The following is an 11,573-nucleotide window of genomic DNA, read 5'->3' on the forward strand; positions in this document are numbered from 1 at the left end:
CATTGGTCTCTCAGATCGAAGATTCTGAAGTCTTTTGGGTTTGGGGAAAACTGCTGTTTATTTTCAAGTTGAGGCAGATTTGCAGAAATCTTGGCAAATGCTAGCTGTGTAAAACGGTTGCTCCTAAAACAGAGAGGTAGTTTTAGGATCTAGAGTTTAGAAGAATGAAACATTATCTCATTCAGACACACAAAATTCCTCACTGGACAATCCCAAAAAATGTGTTGCTGGAAAAGCGCAGCAGGTCAGGCAGCATCCAAGGAGCAGGAGAATCGACATTTCGGGCATAAGCCCTTCTTCAGGAATCTGATTCCTGAAGAAGGGCTTATGCCCGAAACGTCGATTTTCCTGCTCCTTTGATGCTGACTGACCTGCTGCGCTTTTCCAGCATCACATTTTTCAGCTCTGATCTCCAACATCTGCAGTGCTCACTTTCTCACAGGACAATCCCACCATTTGTGGAGGAGGAGTTTGAAAACACATTCAATACTAAGCACTTGGCTCGTTAATAAGAACCTGTGGTGTTGGAGGAAGGATAATAGCACAGGCAGAGGAATGACTAACTAATAGAAAACAGATTTGCGATAATGGGGGCATTTTCAGGATGGCCTATAACTAATGGAGTGCTGTAGTGCTGGGGCCACAATTATTTACAATATATTAATGACTTTGATGAGGAAAGTGAATGGACTATCGCCAAGTTTGTGGATGATATGAAAATAGATGGGAAGGCAAATGGTGAGGATGACACACAGAGACTGGAGGGATACAGGCAGAGTAAAAGAGTGGGCGATAAAACATGGCAGATTGAATAGGGAAATCCCTGGCAATTACAGACCAGGCAGTCTTACGTCTGTGGTCAGCAAGGTTTTGGAAAGAATTCTGAGGGGTAGGATTTATGACTATTTGGAAAAGCATAGTGTGATTAAAGGCAGTCAACATGGCTTTGTGAAGGGCAGGTTATGCCTCACAAATCTTATTGAGTTCTTTGAGGAGGTGACGAAACAGGTCGATGAAGGTCGAGAAATGGGTGTGGTGTATATGGACTTCAGCAAGGCATTTGATAAGGTTCCCTATGGTAGATTCATTCATAAAGTTAGGAGGTATGGGTTACAGGTATGGTTTGGTTGTCTGGATTCAGAATTGGCTGGCTGACAGAAGGCAGAGAATGATTGTAGATGGAAAGTATTCTGCCTGGAGGTCAATGTTGAGTGGGGTCCCACAGAGCTCTGTTCTTGGACCTCTGTTCTTCGTAAATTTTATAAATGATTTGGATGAAGAGGTTGAGGGGTGGGTTAATAAATTTGCAAATGACACAAAGGTTGGAAATGCTGTTGATAGTATCGAGGGCTACTGTAGGTTGCAGCACCTCATAGACAGGATGCAGAGCTGGGCTGAGAAATGGTAGATGGAGTTCAATCTGGATAAATGCGAAGTGATGCATTTTAGAAGGGGAAGGTTGAACTTGAATGCTGAATATAGGATTAATGACAGGATTCTTGGCAGTGTGGAGGAACATAGGGATCTTAGTGTTCAAGTGTATAGATCCCTCAAAGTTGCCACCCAAGTGGATAAGGTTGTTAAGAAAGCATGTGGTGTTTTAGCTTTCATGAACAGGGGGATCGAGTTTAAGAGCCGCAAGGTTTTGTTGCAGTTCTACAAGTCCCTGGTGAGACCACACTTGGAATATTGAGTCCAGTTATTATTGGAAAGATACAGAGGCTTTGGAGAGGGTGCAAAGAAGGTTTACCAAGATGCTGCTTGTCTTACAAAGAGAGGTTGACTAAGCTCGGATTTTTCTCGCTGGAGATTAGGAGGAAGAGAGGTGACCTGATTGAGATATACAAGGTAATGAGAGGCATGGAGAAAGTGAGGAATGCAGATGCTGGAGATCAGAGCTGAAAATGTGTTGCTGGAAGAGCGCAGCAAACAGGCAGCATCCAAGGAGCAGGAGATTCGACGTTTCGAGCATGAGCCCTTCTTCAGTAATGAGGACAGTGTGCCAAGCAGGCTAAGATAAAAGGTAGGAAGGAGGGACTTGGGGGAGGGGTATTGGAAATGCGATAGGTGGAAGGAGGTTAAGGTGAAGGTGATAAGGTGAGGGTGATAGGCCGGAGGGGGGGTGGGGGCGGAGAGGTCAGGAAGAAGATTGCAGGTTAGGAAGGTGGTGCTGAGTTCGAGGGTTGGGACTGAGACAAGGTGGGGGAGGGGAAATAAGGAAACTGGAGAAATCTGAGTTCATCCCTTGTGGTTGGAGGGTTCCTAGGCGGAAGATGAGGCGCTCTTCCTCCAGCTGCCGTGTTGCTATGGTCTGGCGATGCAGGAGTCCAAGGACCTGCATGTCCTTAGTGGAGTGGGAGGGGGAGTTGAAGTGTTGAGCCACGGGGTGGTTGGGTTGGTTGGTCCAGGTGTCCCAGAGGTGTTCTCTGAAACGTTCCGCAAGTAGGTGGCCTGTCACCCCAATATAGAGGAGGCCATATCCCTCATGAGAGGCATGGATAGAGTCAACAGACAGAGAGATTTCCCCAGAGCAAGATTGACTGGCACAAGGGGTCATAGTTTTAAGATTTTAGGAGGAAGGTATAAAGGAGATGTCAGAGGTAGTTTCATTATGCAGAGAGTTGTGAATGCATGGAATGCATTGCCAGTTGTGGTAGTGGAAGCAGAGTCATTAGGGACATTTAAGTGACTGCTGGACATATACATGGATAACAGTGAGTTGAGGGGTGCGTAGGTTCGGTCATTTTATTTTACATTAGGATTAAACCTTGGCACAACATGGTAGGCCAAAGGGCCTGTTCTATGCTGTACTTTCCTATGTTCTATGTAATTACACTTGCATTAAATTTAGGATCAAGCTACAATTATGATTTTCCAGTGTAGCACACTTGCATGCACTGAAAACTTTGTATATTAATACACAGGGATCATCTTTGTAGACAGAAAAACTGTGTATGAGCTCTGCCCCGATTCAAATGAACAGAATAGATGACAGCCATTAACTCGGGCAATGCTCTGACCAATCTATCAACCTCCTGGTTTAAAATTAAACAAAATCTGCAAGGTAAATGTCAAATAGCTCTAATGGGCACATCCCTCAGTGTAACAACTCAACCAATCAGAGTTCACTTGTCAACCAATCGGAATGCACCTCTCATTCAGCATCTGTTATTTTCCACTAACATAAAAGAAATGTTGGAAATCTGAAACAAAAGCAAAAATTTCTGGAGAAACTCAGCAGGTCTGGCAGCATCTATGGGGAGAGAGCAAAGTCAATGATTCAGGTCCAGTTCTGACGAAAGATTGCTGGACCCAAAACATTAACTCTGCTTTCTCTGTGCAGATGTTACAAAACCTGCTGAGTTTCTCCAACAATTTCTGGGGTTTTTTTGTTCCTGTTATTTTCCCTTCACTTTAGTATTTCTTGCAAATTTTCAGAATGAATGGAAGACAGGAAGTTTTGACTTAATGTTTCTTTTGTCTGCATTAATCAAAGTCTGTCATACTAAACAACAGTGTACTTACTCCCAGTATTGCTCACTCGGACCCTGGTGAGGAATGGAGATTTCTGATCCAATTAGGCAAGTGTTATTATACGTCTGCAGCCATGTTGTATTAATGACTTCAAAATATCCATCGTCCAGAGTAAGATTGCAAAATGGATCTAGAAAATGTTGAATGTGTTTTAGAACTTTACTGCTCCTTGTTGAACAATGCTGCCATTTCTAGTGGTACAATCAAGGTCTCTGGGCAACCCAACCCAACCTCATCCATTACATAAGGTGCAATCAGAGGCATAGACTGAGGTAGGAGTATATAAAATGAAGAGCCTCTCTTCTTCCCAGTGTCCACTCATTGAATCCAGGGCAGGATGGTTTGAGGACGGCCTTTCTTGCCAGACATAAATTGACTCCCTAAGAGATGTCTTAAATGGGTATGCTGGCTGCCATTGGCATTCTTATGTATGTGTTGAAGGGTGGGGGTGGGGAAGTGGCACAATATGTGGGTTCACTCTATCTGGTCTGTTGTTTCCTAGGAGGGTAGATTTTCAGGTGGGTGCCCAATAGCGGTATCCAATGACATCGAAGAAAATTGCATTGTTCAATTACTGGCTTCCATAAAGTGTTTGGTTCTAGTGGTAGATGCAAGTGGCCCAAAAGCTCCCTTAACACACAAATAGGTACATCAACAGTGAAGGTTCCCACTTCATGAAGATGCATCCTATGACACTCAATAGCATATCCTGCATGTGAAAGAAATCACACAGGGACTGAGACACAATGTTTTTTGTTGAGCACCAGTCTGCAACAGCACAGAGAATCACTAAATTATTATAGCACAGAATGAGACGATGCAAACTGTTGTGAAAATCCAAATTAGAGTTTCACCTAGTTCCTCCACTCAGTAGCTCTGAACTCCTTCCTTTTCAAACAATGATCGATCTCCCATTTGAATGTCTTGAATAAAAGTAACCTCCACCACACTCTCAGGCAATACATATGCAATCCTAACTTCTTGCTGTGTGGATAAAAATTTCCATTGAGTCACCATTGGTTGTGAGTGGTTTTAATTGGCCCTATCCAGACTGTACACGCTGGGTACATGTACTGAGCTCCCTCCTTGTATTCCACATCATTAGTTCACACTAATGACAGCATCATTTAGGGATTTTAAGAAAAGTGTCTCATACACCATGTTTGAAGCTGACAGAAATGTCAGCATTGTGGAGCACAAACAGAAGAGACAAATGAGTAAAGAACTTTCTACATGGGCGCCAAATGTGTCCCTTCAGATTCACTTGGTCTGTGCTAGCCATGTGATAGTTAATGTATTCAGACTCACTCAGGAAGGACCAGCCAATCACTGAGCTTTCAGACATCCCATCCCTCAAAGACGATACCCCAGCCTCCTTACTCAGTCTGGTCTCAAGCTTAAGTCTCAAACTCCCTGGTCTCAATCCCTCACACATTAACTCAGATATTATATTGACACATTTTTTAGGTATTTTCATGACTATATTTTCATATCCACATCTTATGAACAAGTTCTAACTCTCAATATTTACAATATACATATCTATGCTATACCTTTATTATAGATTGCAGTGGTTCACCACCACATTACTAAGGGCATTTGGGATATACAATGAACACTGGCATAGACAGTGGTGCCCACATCCCTTGATCAGTTTGTTCAGACTTTTATGACACACCTCTGGGGGGGGGTGTTAGAAATGAACCTTGTGGGTCAGAGGTTGGGGCATTACCACTGTCAAAAGCCATGTGATAAGCTTTCATTAATGGATCAGAAAATGAATATTAATCCTGATAATTAATTACTTCTGATTCCCTAACTCCAGTACGATCACTTTCCAGGCTTCAAAACTTGTGAATTGTGTTTTATAATAAAAAAAAGATTGAGAGTAACTTCCTGGACCCATGCACAGGGTCACAGACAGGAATGTGAGTCCAAAATGCAGATATATGGAAATTAAAAGGTATTATTTAAATCATGAATTTCTTGTTTTCCAAGACTCACACCTTCCCTTAAGAGGCAAAATGCAGCAAGAATATGTACATAGTCGGCTGACTAGAAGAGCACCTCCCAATGTATTGAATAAGGGCAAACACTGTTGTAAGTCATTGGCTATTGGTATTTAAAATTGACACCAGTTGCAGGTCATACATTGGTTTCCTTGACTCAGAAGGAAACAACTTAAACATTTTTGAAATAAAATAAGATCATAAGGCTATAAGAGATAGGAAGATCATTATGCCTTTCAACCTATCAAGTCTATTCCACCATTCAATCATAGCTGATATGTTTCTCAACCCCATTCTCCTGCCATCTCCCCATAACCTATGATCCCCTGACTAATCAAGAACCTATCTTTCTGTCTTAAATATATTCAATGATTTGGCCTCCATTGTCTTCTGCAGAAATAAGTCCCACAGATTCACCCTTCAACTCAGCTCTGAGGCTTCGTACCATCACGCTAAGGCTGTGTCTCGGGTCCTATCAGACTCTATATAGGCCTTTCAGTATTTTGCAAGCTTCAATAAGATCCCTCTCATCCTTCTGAATCCCATCAAGTAGAAACCCGAAGTCCCTAACTGCTCCTCCTATGACAAGCCATTCATCCCCATGATCATTCTTGTAAGCCTCCTCCTCCTCCAATGCCAGCACATCCTTCCTTAGAAGCAGAGCCCAAAACTGCTTGCAATCTGCCAAAAGTAATCTGAATAGATACTTTACGATCACAACAGTATATTCCTGCTCTTGCATTTTAAGCCTTTTAGAATAAATTCTAAAATTGCATTTGCCTTCCCAGCACCCAACTGAACCTGCATATTCACATCAAGAAAATCCTGAACTAGGACTCTGAAATTCCTTTGTGCTTCTGATATCCGAAGACTTGCTCCATGTAAAAAATATTCTGCGCTCTGCTTTTCCAACCAAAGTGCATAATTCCACACTTGCCACAGTGTTCCATCTGCCACTTCTTCATCTACTCTCCAAGTCTTTCTGCAGCCTCCCTACCTCCTCAACATTATCTGTCCCTCCACCTATCTCTGTTTAACACACATGTTGTTCTGAAACTTGTTGCTACTCTCACTCCCATTTGTAAAACCAATGACGTTTGAAATCTGCGTCCTGGTCCTGATCTTCAAATTTCCTTTCAGGCTCAAAATCCAGCATCCAATCTCATGACCCCTAATCCTAAAGGTCAAGGAGTGAATGTAAATCATTCATTGTGTTACTGATGACATTGAATGAAGATTTTGAGGGAGATGAGCCTGAGATGAAAACAAAGAGAAAAACTGAACTCTGTACCAGACAGTAATAATGTAGGTACTGATAATAAAAGGTTGAAACTACCTTAGCTTCCCTACATCTACAATCCAGGTAGAGTAAAGCAGTTGAGAATGACCAACAGTGACAATACTAAAGGAGAGATGATTTTCTTTGAAGCATCTCTCTTGCCTGTAAGCAATTATTATTGACAATCTTTCACTTCAGTGACTCAGTGACATGATCCTTAGAGCTGGATCCTGTCCAAGTCTCTCTGCTGTACAATCACAATGAAGTTGGTTATCGAAAGCATTGGCTACTTTTCTTCTGACAGATCAACAGAATAAAATATGAACAGTCACGGAATGTCCCCAGTCAAAGTGAACACTGCACCTTTGGGAGTCCTGCTGCATGTTTCATCTGCTCCCCACCAACTGAAGCAGTCTGCCCATGGTAGGGGTGATTGGAAGGAAGCAAACAGGTAGTAGAGACTGTAACCAATAATGCAGGCATAGGAAATGTTGGCAATTACGATCAGAAGGACCATGGTGACTCCAACACCTTAAAATTGAACAAAGGAAAAAGAGCTTAGAAACAATACTGTTTATTTGAAATAAAATTATTCTCTTGAATTCAATTGCAATGTATTTCCAACTAGAATATGTTTAATGTAATTTGAGAGAGAAAGAGGGAGACAGTGTTTTGAAATAAGGCAGCCATGGTTGACTGATGTTGCTTCTCTCCAGTCTGAACTTATAAAGTTGAAAATATGCCATCAACTTTATTATCCCTGTTTTGAATATAAGCACAGGTCATCCTCAGAGTTCAGAAATTATGATAAAGTTACAGACAATTAGGTTCAGAATCTAAACAAGAATTGGACAAGAGAATATTATTCTGTTGTTACAACTATCCCTCTAGTATTGCCATTGTCTTAGTGGCTGTTAGATTTGGTCAGCATTTCCAACAATGTTCAGCTAAAATTGTTGAGTGGATGATCCACCTTGGCCTCATCCGACGGTCGCCAGCATCACAGATGGCAGTCTTCAGCCAAATCAATTCACTCCACTTGGTGTCAAGAAACAATTAGAGTCACTGCATAGTGCAAGGGATTTGGGCCCTGACAGCGTTACAGCAACAGTACTGAAGAGTTGTGCTCCAGAATTCATCGCCAATTTCTTACAGTACAGTAAGAACACTGGCATATACCTGACAACATGAAACATTGACCAGATATGTTCTGGACACAAAAGCCAATTACTGCCCTAACAGTCCACTCTCTCAATCATCGGAAACAACCTGCTCAGTGACACCCAGCTTGTGTTCCTCCAGGGTCACTCAGTGCCTGGCCTTGGTTTAAACAAAACAGCTGGATTCCAGAGGTATGGTGGAAGTGACAGTCCTTGACATCAAGGCCGCATTTGCCCGTGTGTGGCATCAAGAAGCCTGAGCAAACTGGAATCAATTAGTGTCAAGGGACAAACTCTTCACTTGTTCGAGTCATACCTGGAACACTGAAAGATGGATATGGATGCCGGAGGCCAGTTATCTCAGCTCTAGGACATCTCTGCAAGAGTTCATCAGGCAAAGTCTGAGGGAGAATTTTAAGGGATTGGATTTATGAACATCTGGATAGGAATAATGTGATCAAGGATAGTCAACATGGTTTTGTGAAGGGTAGGTCGTGCCTCACAAACCTTATTAAATTCTTTGAGAAGGTGACTAAGGAGGTGGATGAGGGTAAAGCGGTAGATGTGGTGTATATGGATTTTAGTAAGGCATTTGATAAGGTTCCCCATGGTAGGCTACTGCAAAAAATACGGAGATATGGCATTGAGGGTGAGTTGGAGGTTTGGATTAGGAATTGGCTGGCTGGAAGAAGACAGAGGGTAGTAGTTGATGGTAAAGGTTCATCTTGGAGTACAGTTACTAGCAGTGTTCCGCAAGGATCTGTTTTGGGACCATTATTGTTTGTCATTTTTATAAATGACCTGAAGGAGGGGCTAGAAGGCTGGGTGAGCAAATTTGCGGATGATACAAAAGTCGGTGGAGTTGTTGACAGTGAGGAAGGATGTGGCAGATTACAGCGGGATATAGATAAGCTCAGAGCTGGACAGAAAGGTGGCAAATGGAGTTCAATGTAGGTAAGTGTGAAGTGATTCACTTTGGTAAGAGTAACAAGAAGATGGAGTACTGGGCTAATAGTCGGATATTTGGTAGTGTGGATGAGCAGAGGGATCATGGTGTCCATGTACACAGATCTCTGAAAGTTGCCACCCAGGTAAATAGTGCTGTGAAAAAGGCATATGGCGTACTGGCTTTTATTGGTAGAGGAATTGAGTTCCGGATTCCTGAGCTCATGTTGCAGTTGTATAAGACTCTGGTGCGGCTGCATCTGGAGTATTGTGTGCAGTTTTGGTCGCCATACTACAGGAAGGATGTGGAGGCACTGGAACGGGTGCAGAGGAGGTTTACCAGGATGTTGCCTGATATGGTAGGAAGATCGTATGAGGAAAGGCTGAGGCACTTGGGGCTGTTTTCAATGGAGAAGAGAAGGTTTGGGGGTGACTTGATAGAGGTGTACAAGATGATTTGGGGTTTAGATAGGGTTGACCATGAGAACCTTTTTCCAAGTATTGAGTCAGCTATTACGAGGTGGCATAGCTTTAAATTAAGGGGTGGTGGGTAGAGGACAGATGTTAGGGGTAGATTCTTTACTCAGTGAGTCGTGAGTTCATGGAATGCCCTGCCAGTAGCAGTGGTGGACTCTCCCTCTTCATGGGCACTTAAACGGGCATTGGATAGACATATGGAGGACAGTGGGCTAGTGTAGGTTAGGTGGGCTTGGATCGGCGCAACATTGAGGGCCAAAGGGCCTGTACTGCACTGTATTGTTCTATGTTCTAGCGTAGTGTCTGAGGTCCAACCATCTCTAACTGTTTCATCAATGATCTTCCCTCCACCATAAGGTCAGAAGTAGGCATGTTCACAATGATTGCACAATGTTCAGCAATATTCGCAACTCCTCAGATACTGAAGAAGTCCTGAACAATATCCAGGCTTGGGCTGACAAGTGGCAAGTAAGACTCCTACCACCCAAATGCCAGGCAATGACCATTTCCAACAAGAGACGATCTAACCACTGCTCCATGATATTCAATGGTGTTACCATCAATGAATACCCCCACAATCAATATCCTTGTTGTCACCATTAACCAGAAACTCAACTGGACTTACTATACAAACACAATGGTGACAAGAGCTGGTCAGAGGCTAGGAATACTGCAGGAGTAACTCACCTCCTGTCTCCCCAAGCTTGTTATCATCTACAAGGCATAAGTCAGGAGTTTAATTGAATATTCCTCACTTGCCTGCTCCAAGAGCACGCCAGAAGTTTGACACCCTCCAGGACAAAGCTGCTTACTTGATTGGCAAAACATCTACAAGCATCCATTCCCTTCACACCGATACACAATTGCAACAGTTTGTGCTACCTACAAGATGCACTGCAGAAATTTACCAAGGCTCCTTTGAAAGCACTTTCCAAACCCAGGACCACTTCCATCTAGAAAGACAAGGGCAGAAATACAGGGGAATACCACTACCTGCAAAAATCCCGTCTAAAATGATCACCATGCTGACTTGGAAATATACCATTGATCCTTCATAGTCACTTGGTCAAAATCCTGGAATTCCTTTCCAAAGGACATTGTAGGGAAACCTACAGCGCATAGACTGCAGAGGTTCTAGAAGGCAGCTCATCACTACTTCTCATGAGTAACTAGCGATAGGCAATAAATGCTGGCCCAGCCAGAGAAAACAAGTTCCTTGAACGAATAAGAAAAAAAGCTCGTTGAAGAACAATCTCAGCAGGACTTATACATTTAGTGGTAAGGTCTTGGGGTCTGTTGCTGAACAAAGAGACCTGAACAAAGAGTGCAGGTTCATAGCTCCTTGAAAGTGGAGTCGCAGGTAGATAGGATAGTGAAGAAGGCTTTTGGTATGCTTTCCTTTATCAGTCAGAGTATTGAGTACAGGAGCTGGGAGGTCGTGTTGCGGCTGTACAGGACATTTGTTAGGCCACTGTTGGAATGTTGTGTGCAATTCTGGTCTCCTTCCTATTGGAAAGATATTGTGAAACTTGAAAGGATTCAGAAGAGGTTTACAAGGATGTTGCCAGGGTTGGAGGATTTGAGCTATAGGGAGAGGCTGTACAGACTGGGGCTGTTTTCCCTGGAGCATCGGAGGCTGAGGGGTGACCTAATAGAGGTTTACAAAATTATGTGAGCATGGATAGGATAAATAGATAAAGTCTTTTCCTGGGGTGTGTAGTCCAGAACTAGAGGGCATAGTTTAGAGTGAACGGGGAAAGATATAAAGAGACCTAATAGACAACTTTTTCTTACAGAGGTGGTACATGCATGAAATGAGCTGCCAGAGGAAATAGTGGAGGCTGGTACAATTGCAACATTTTAAAGGCATTTGGATGGGCATATGAAAGGAAGAGTTTGGAGGATATGGGCCAGGTGGGGCTAGATTGGGTTGGGATATCTGGTCTGCATGGAAGGGTGGACCAAAGGGTCTGTTTGCAGCTGTACATCTCTATGACTATATACCTTGGCACCATTGATAAGTACCAGAGTTGGGTTTTAAGCTCCTCCCTCGTTTCCTCAATGTCTATTTCATTTGAGGGTTTAATCCCGCACCTGATGTCCCAAGTGAGCAATTTCAACCTAAAAACTAAACCACTGAAACATTGAACTCCATCAACTATTAACTCG

General features: G+C 42.9%; 1 protein-coding gene across 1 annotated transcript in view; it reads right to left on the minus strand.

Annotated features, from left to right (window-relative positions):
• The window catches only part of LOC132820007 (sodium- and chloride-dependent neutral and basic amino acid transporter B(0+)-like), a 110,247-nt gene that overhangs the window by 25,318 nt on the left and 73,356 nt on the right, over window positions 1-11,573 (minus strand). The window contains exons 8-9 of the mRNA XM_060831934.1: window positions 7,186-7,353; window positions 3,526-3,664 (exon numbers count right to left, since the gene is read on the minus strand). Coding sequence (XP_060687917.1) covers window positions 3,526-3,664; window positions 7,186-7,353 — 307 coding nt within the window. The remainder of the gene's footprint in view (window positions 1-3,525; window positions 3,665-7,185; window positions 7,354-11,573) is intronic.

Source organism: Hemiscyllium ocellatum, chromosome 11, assembly GCF_020745735.1.
Source record: "Hemiscyllium ocellatum isolate sHemOce1 chromosome 11, sHemOce1.pat.X.cur, whole genome shotgun sequence".
NCBI lineage: Eukaryota > Metazoa > Chordata > Chondrichthyes > Orectolobiformes > Hemiscylliidae > Hemiscyllium > Hemiscyllium ocellatum.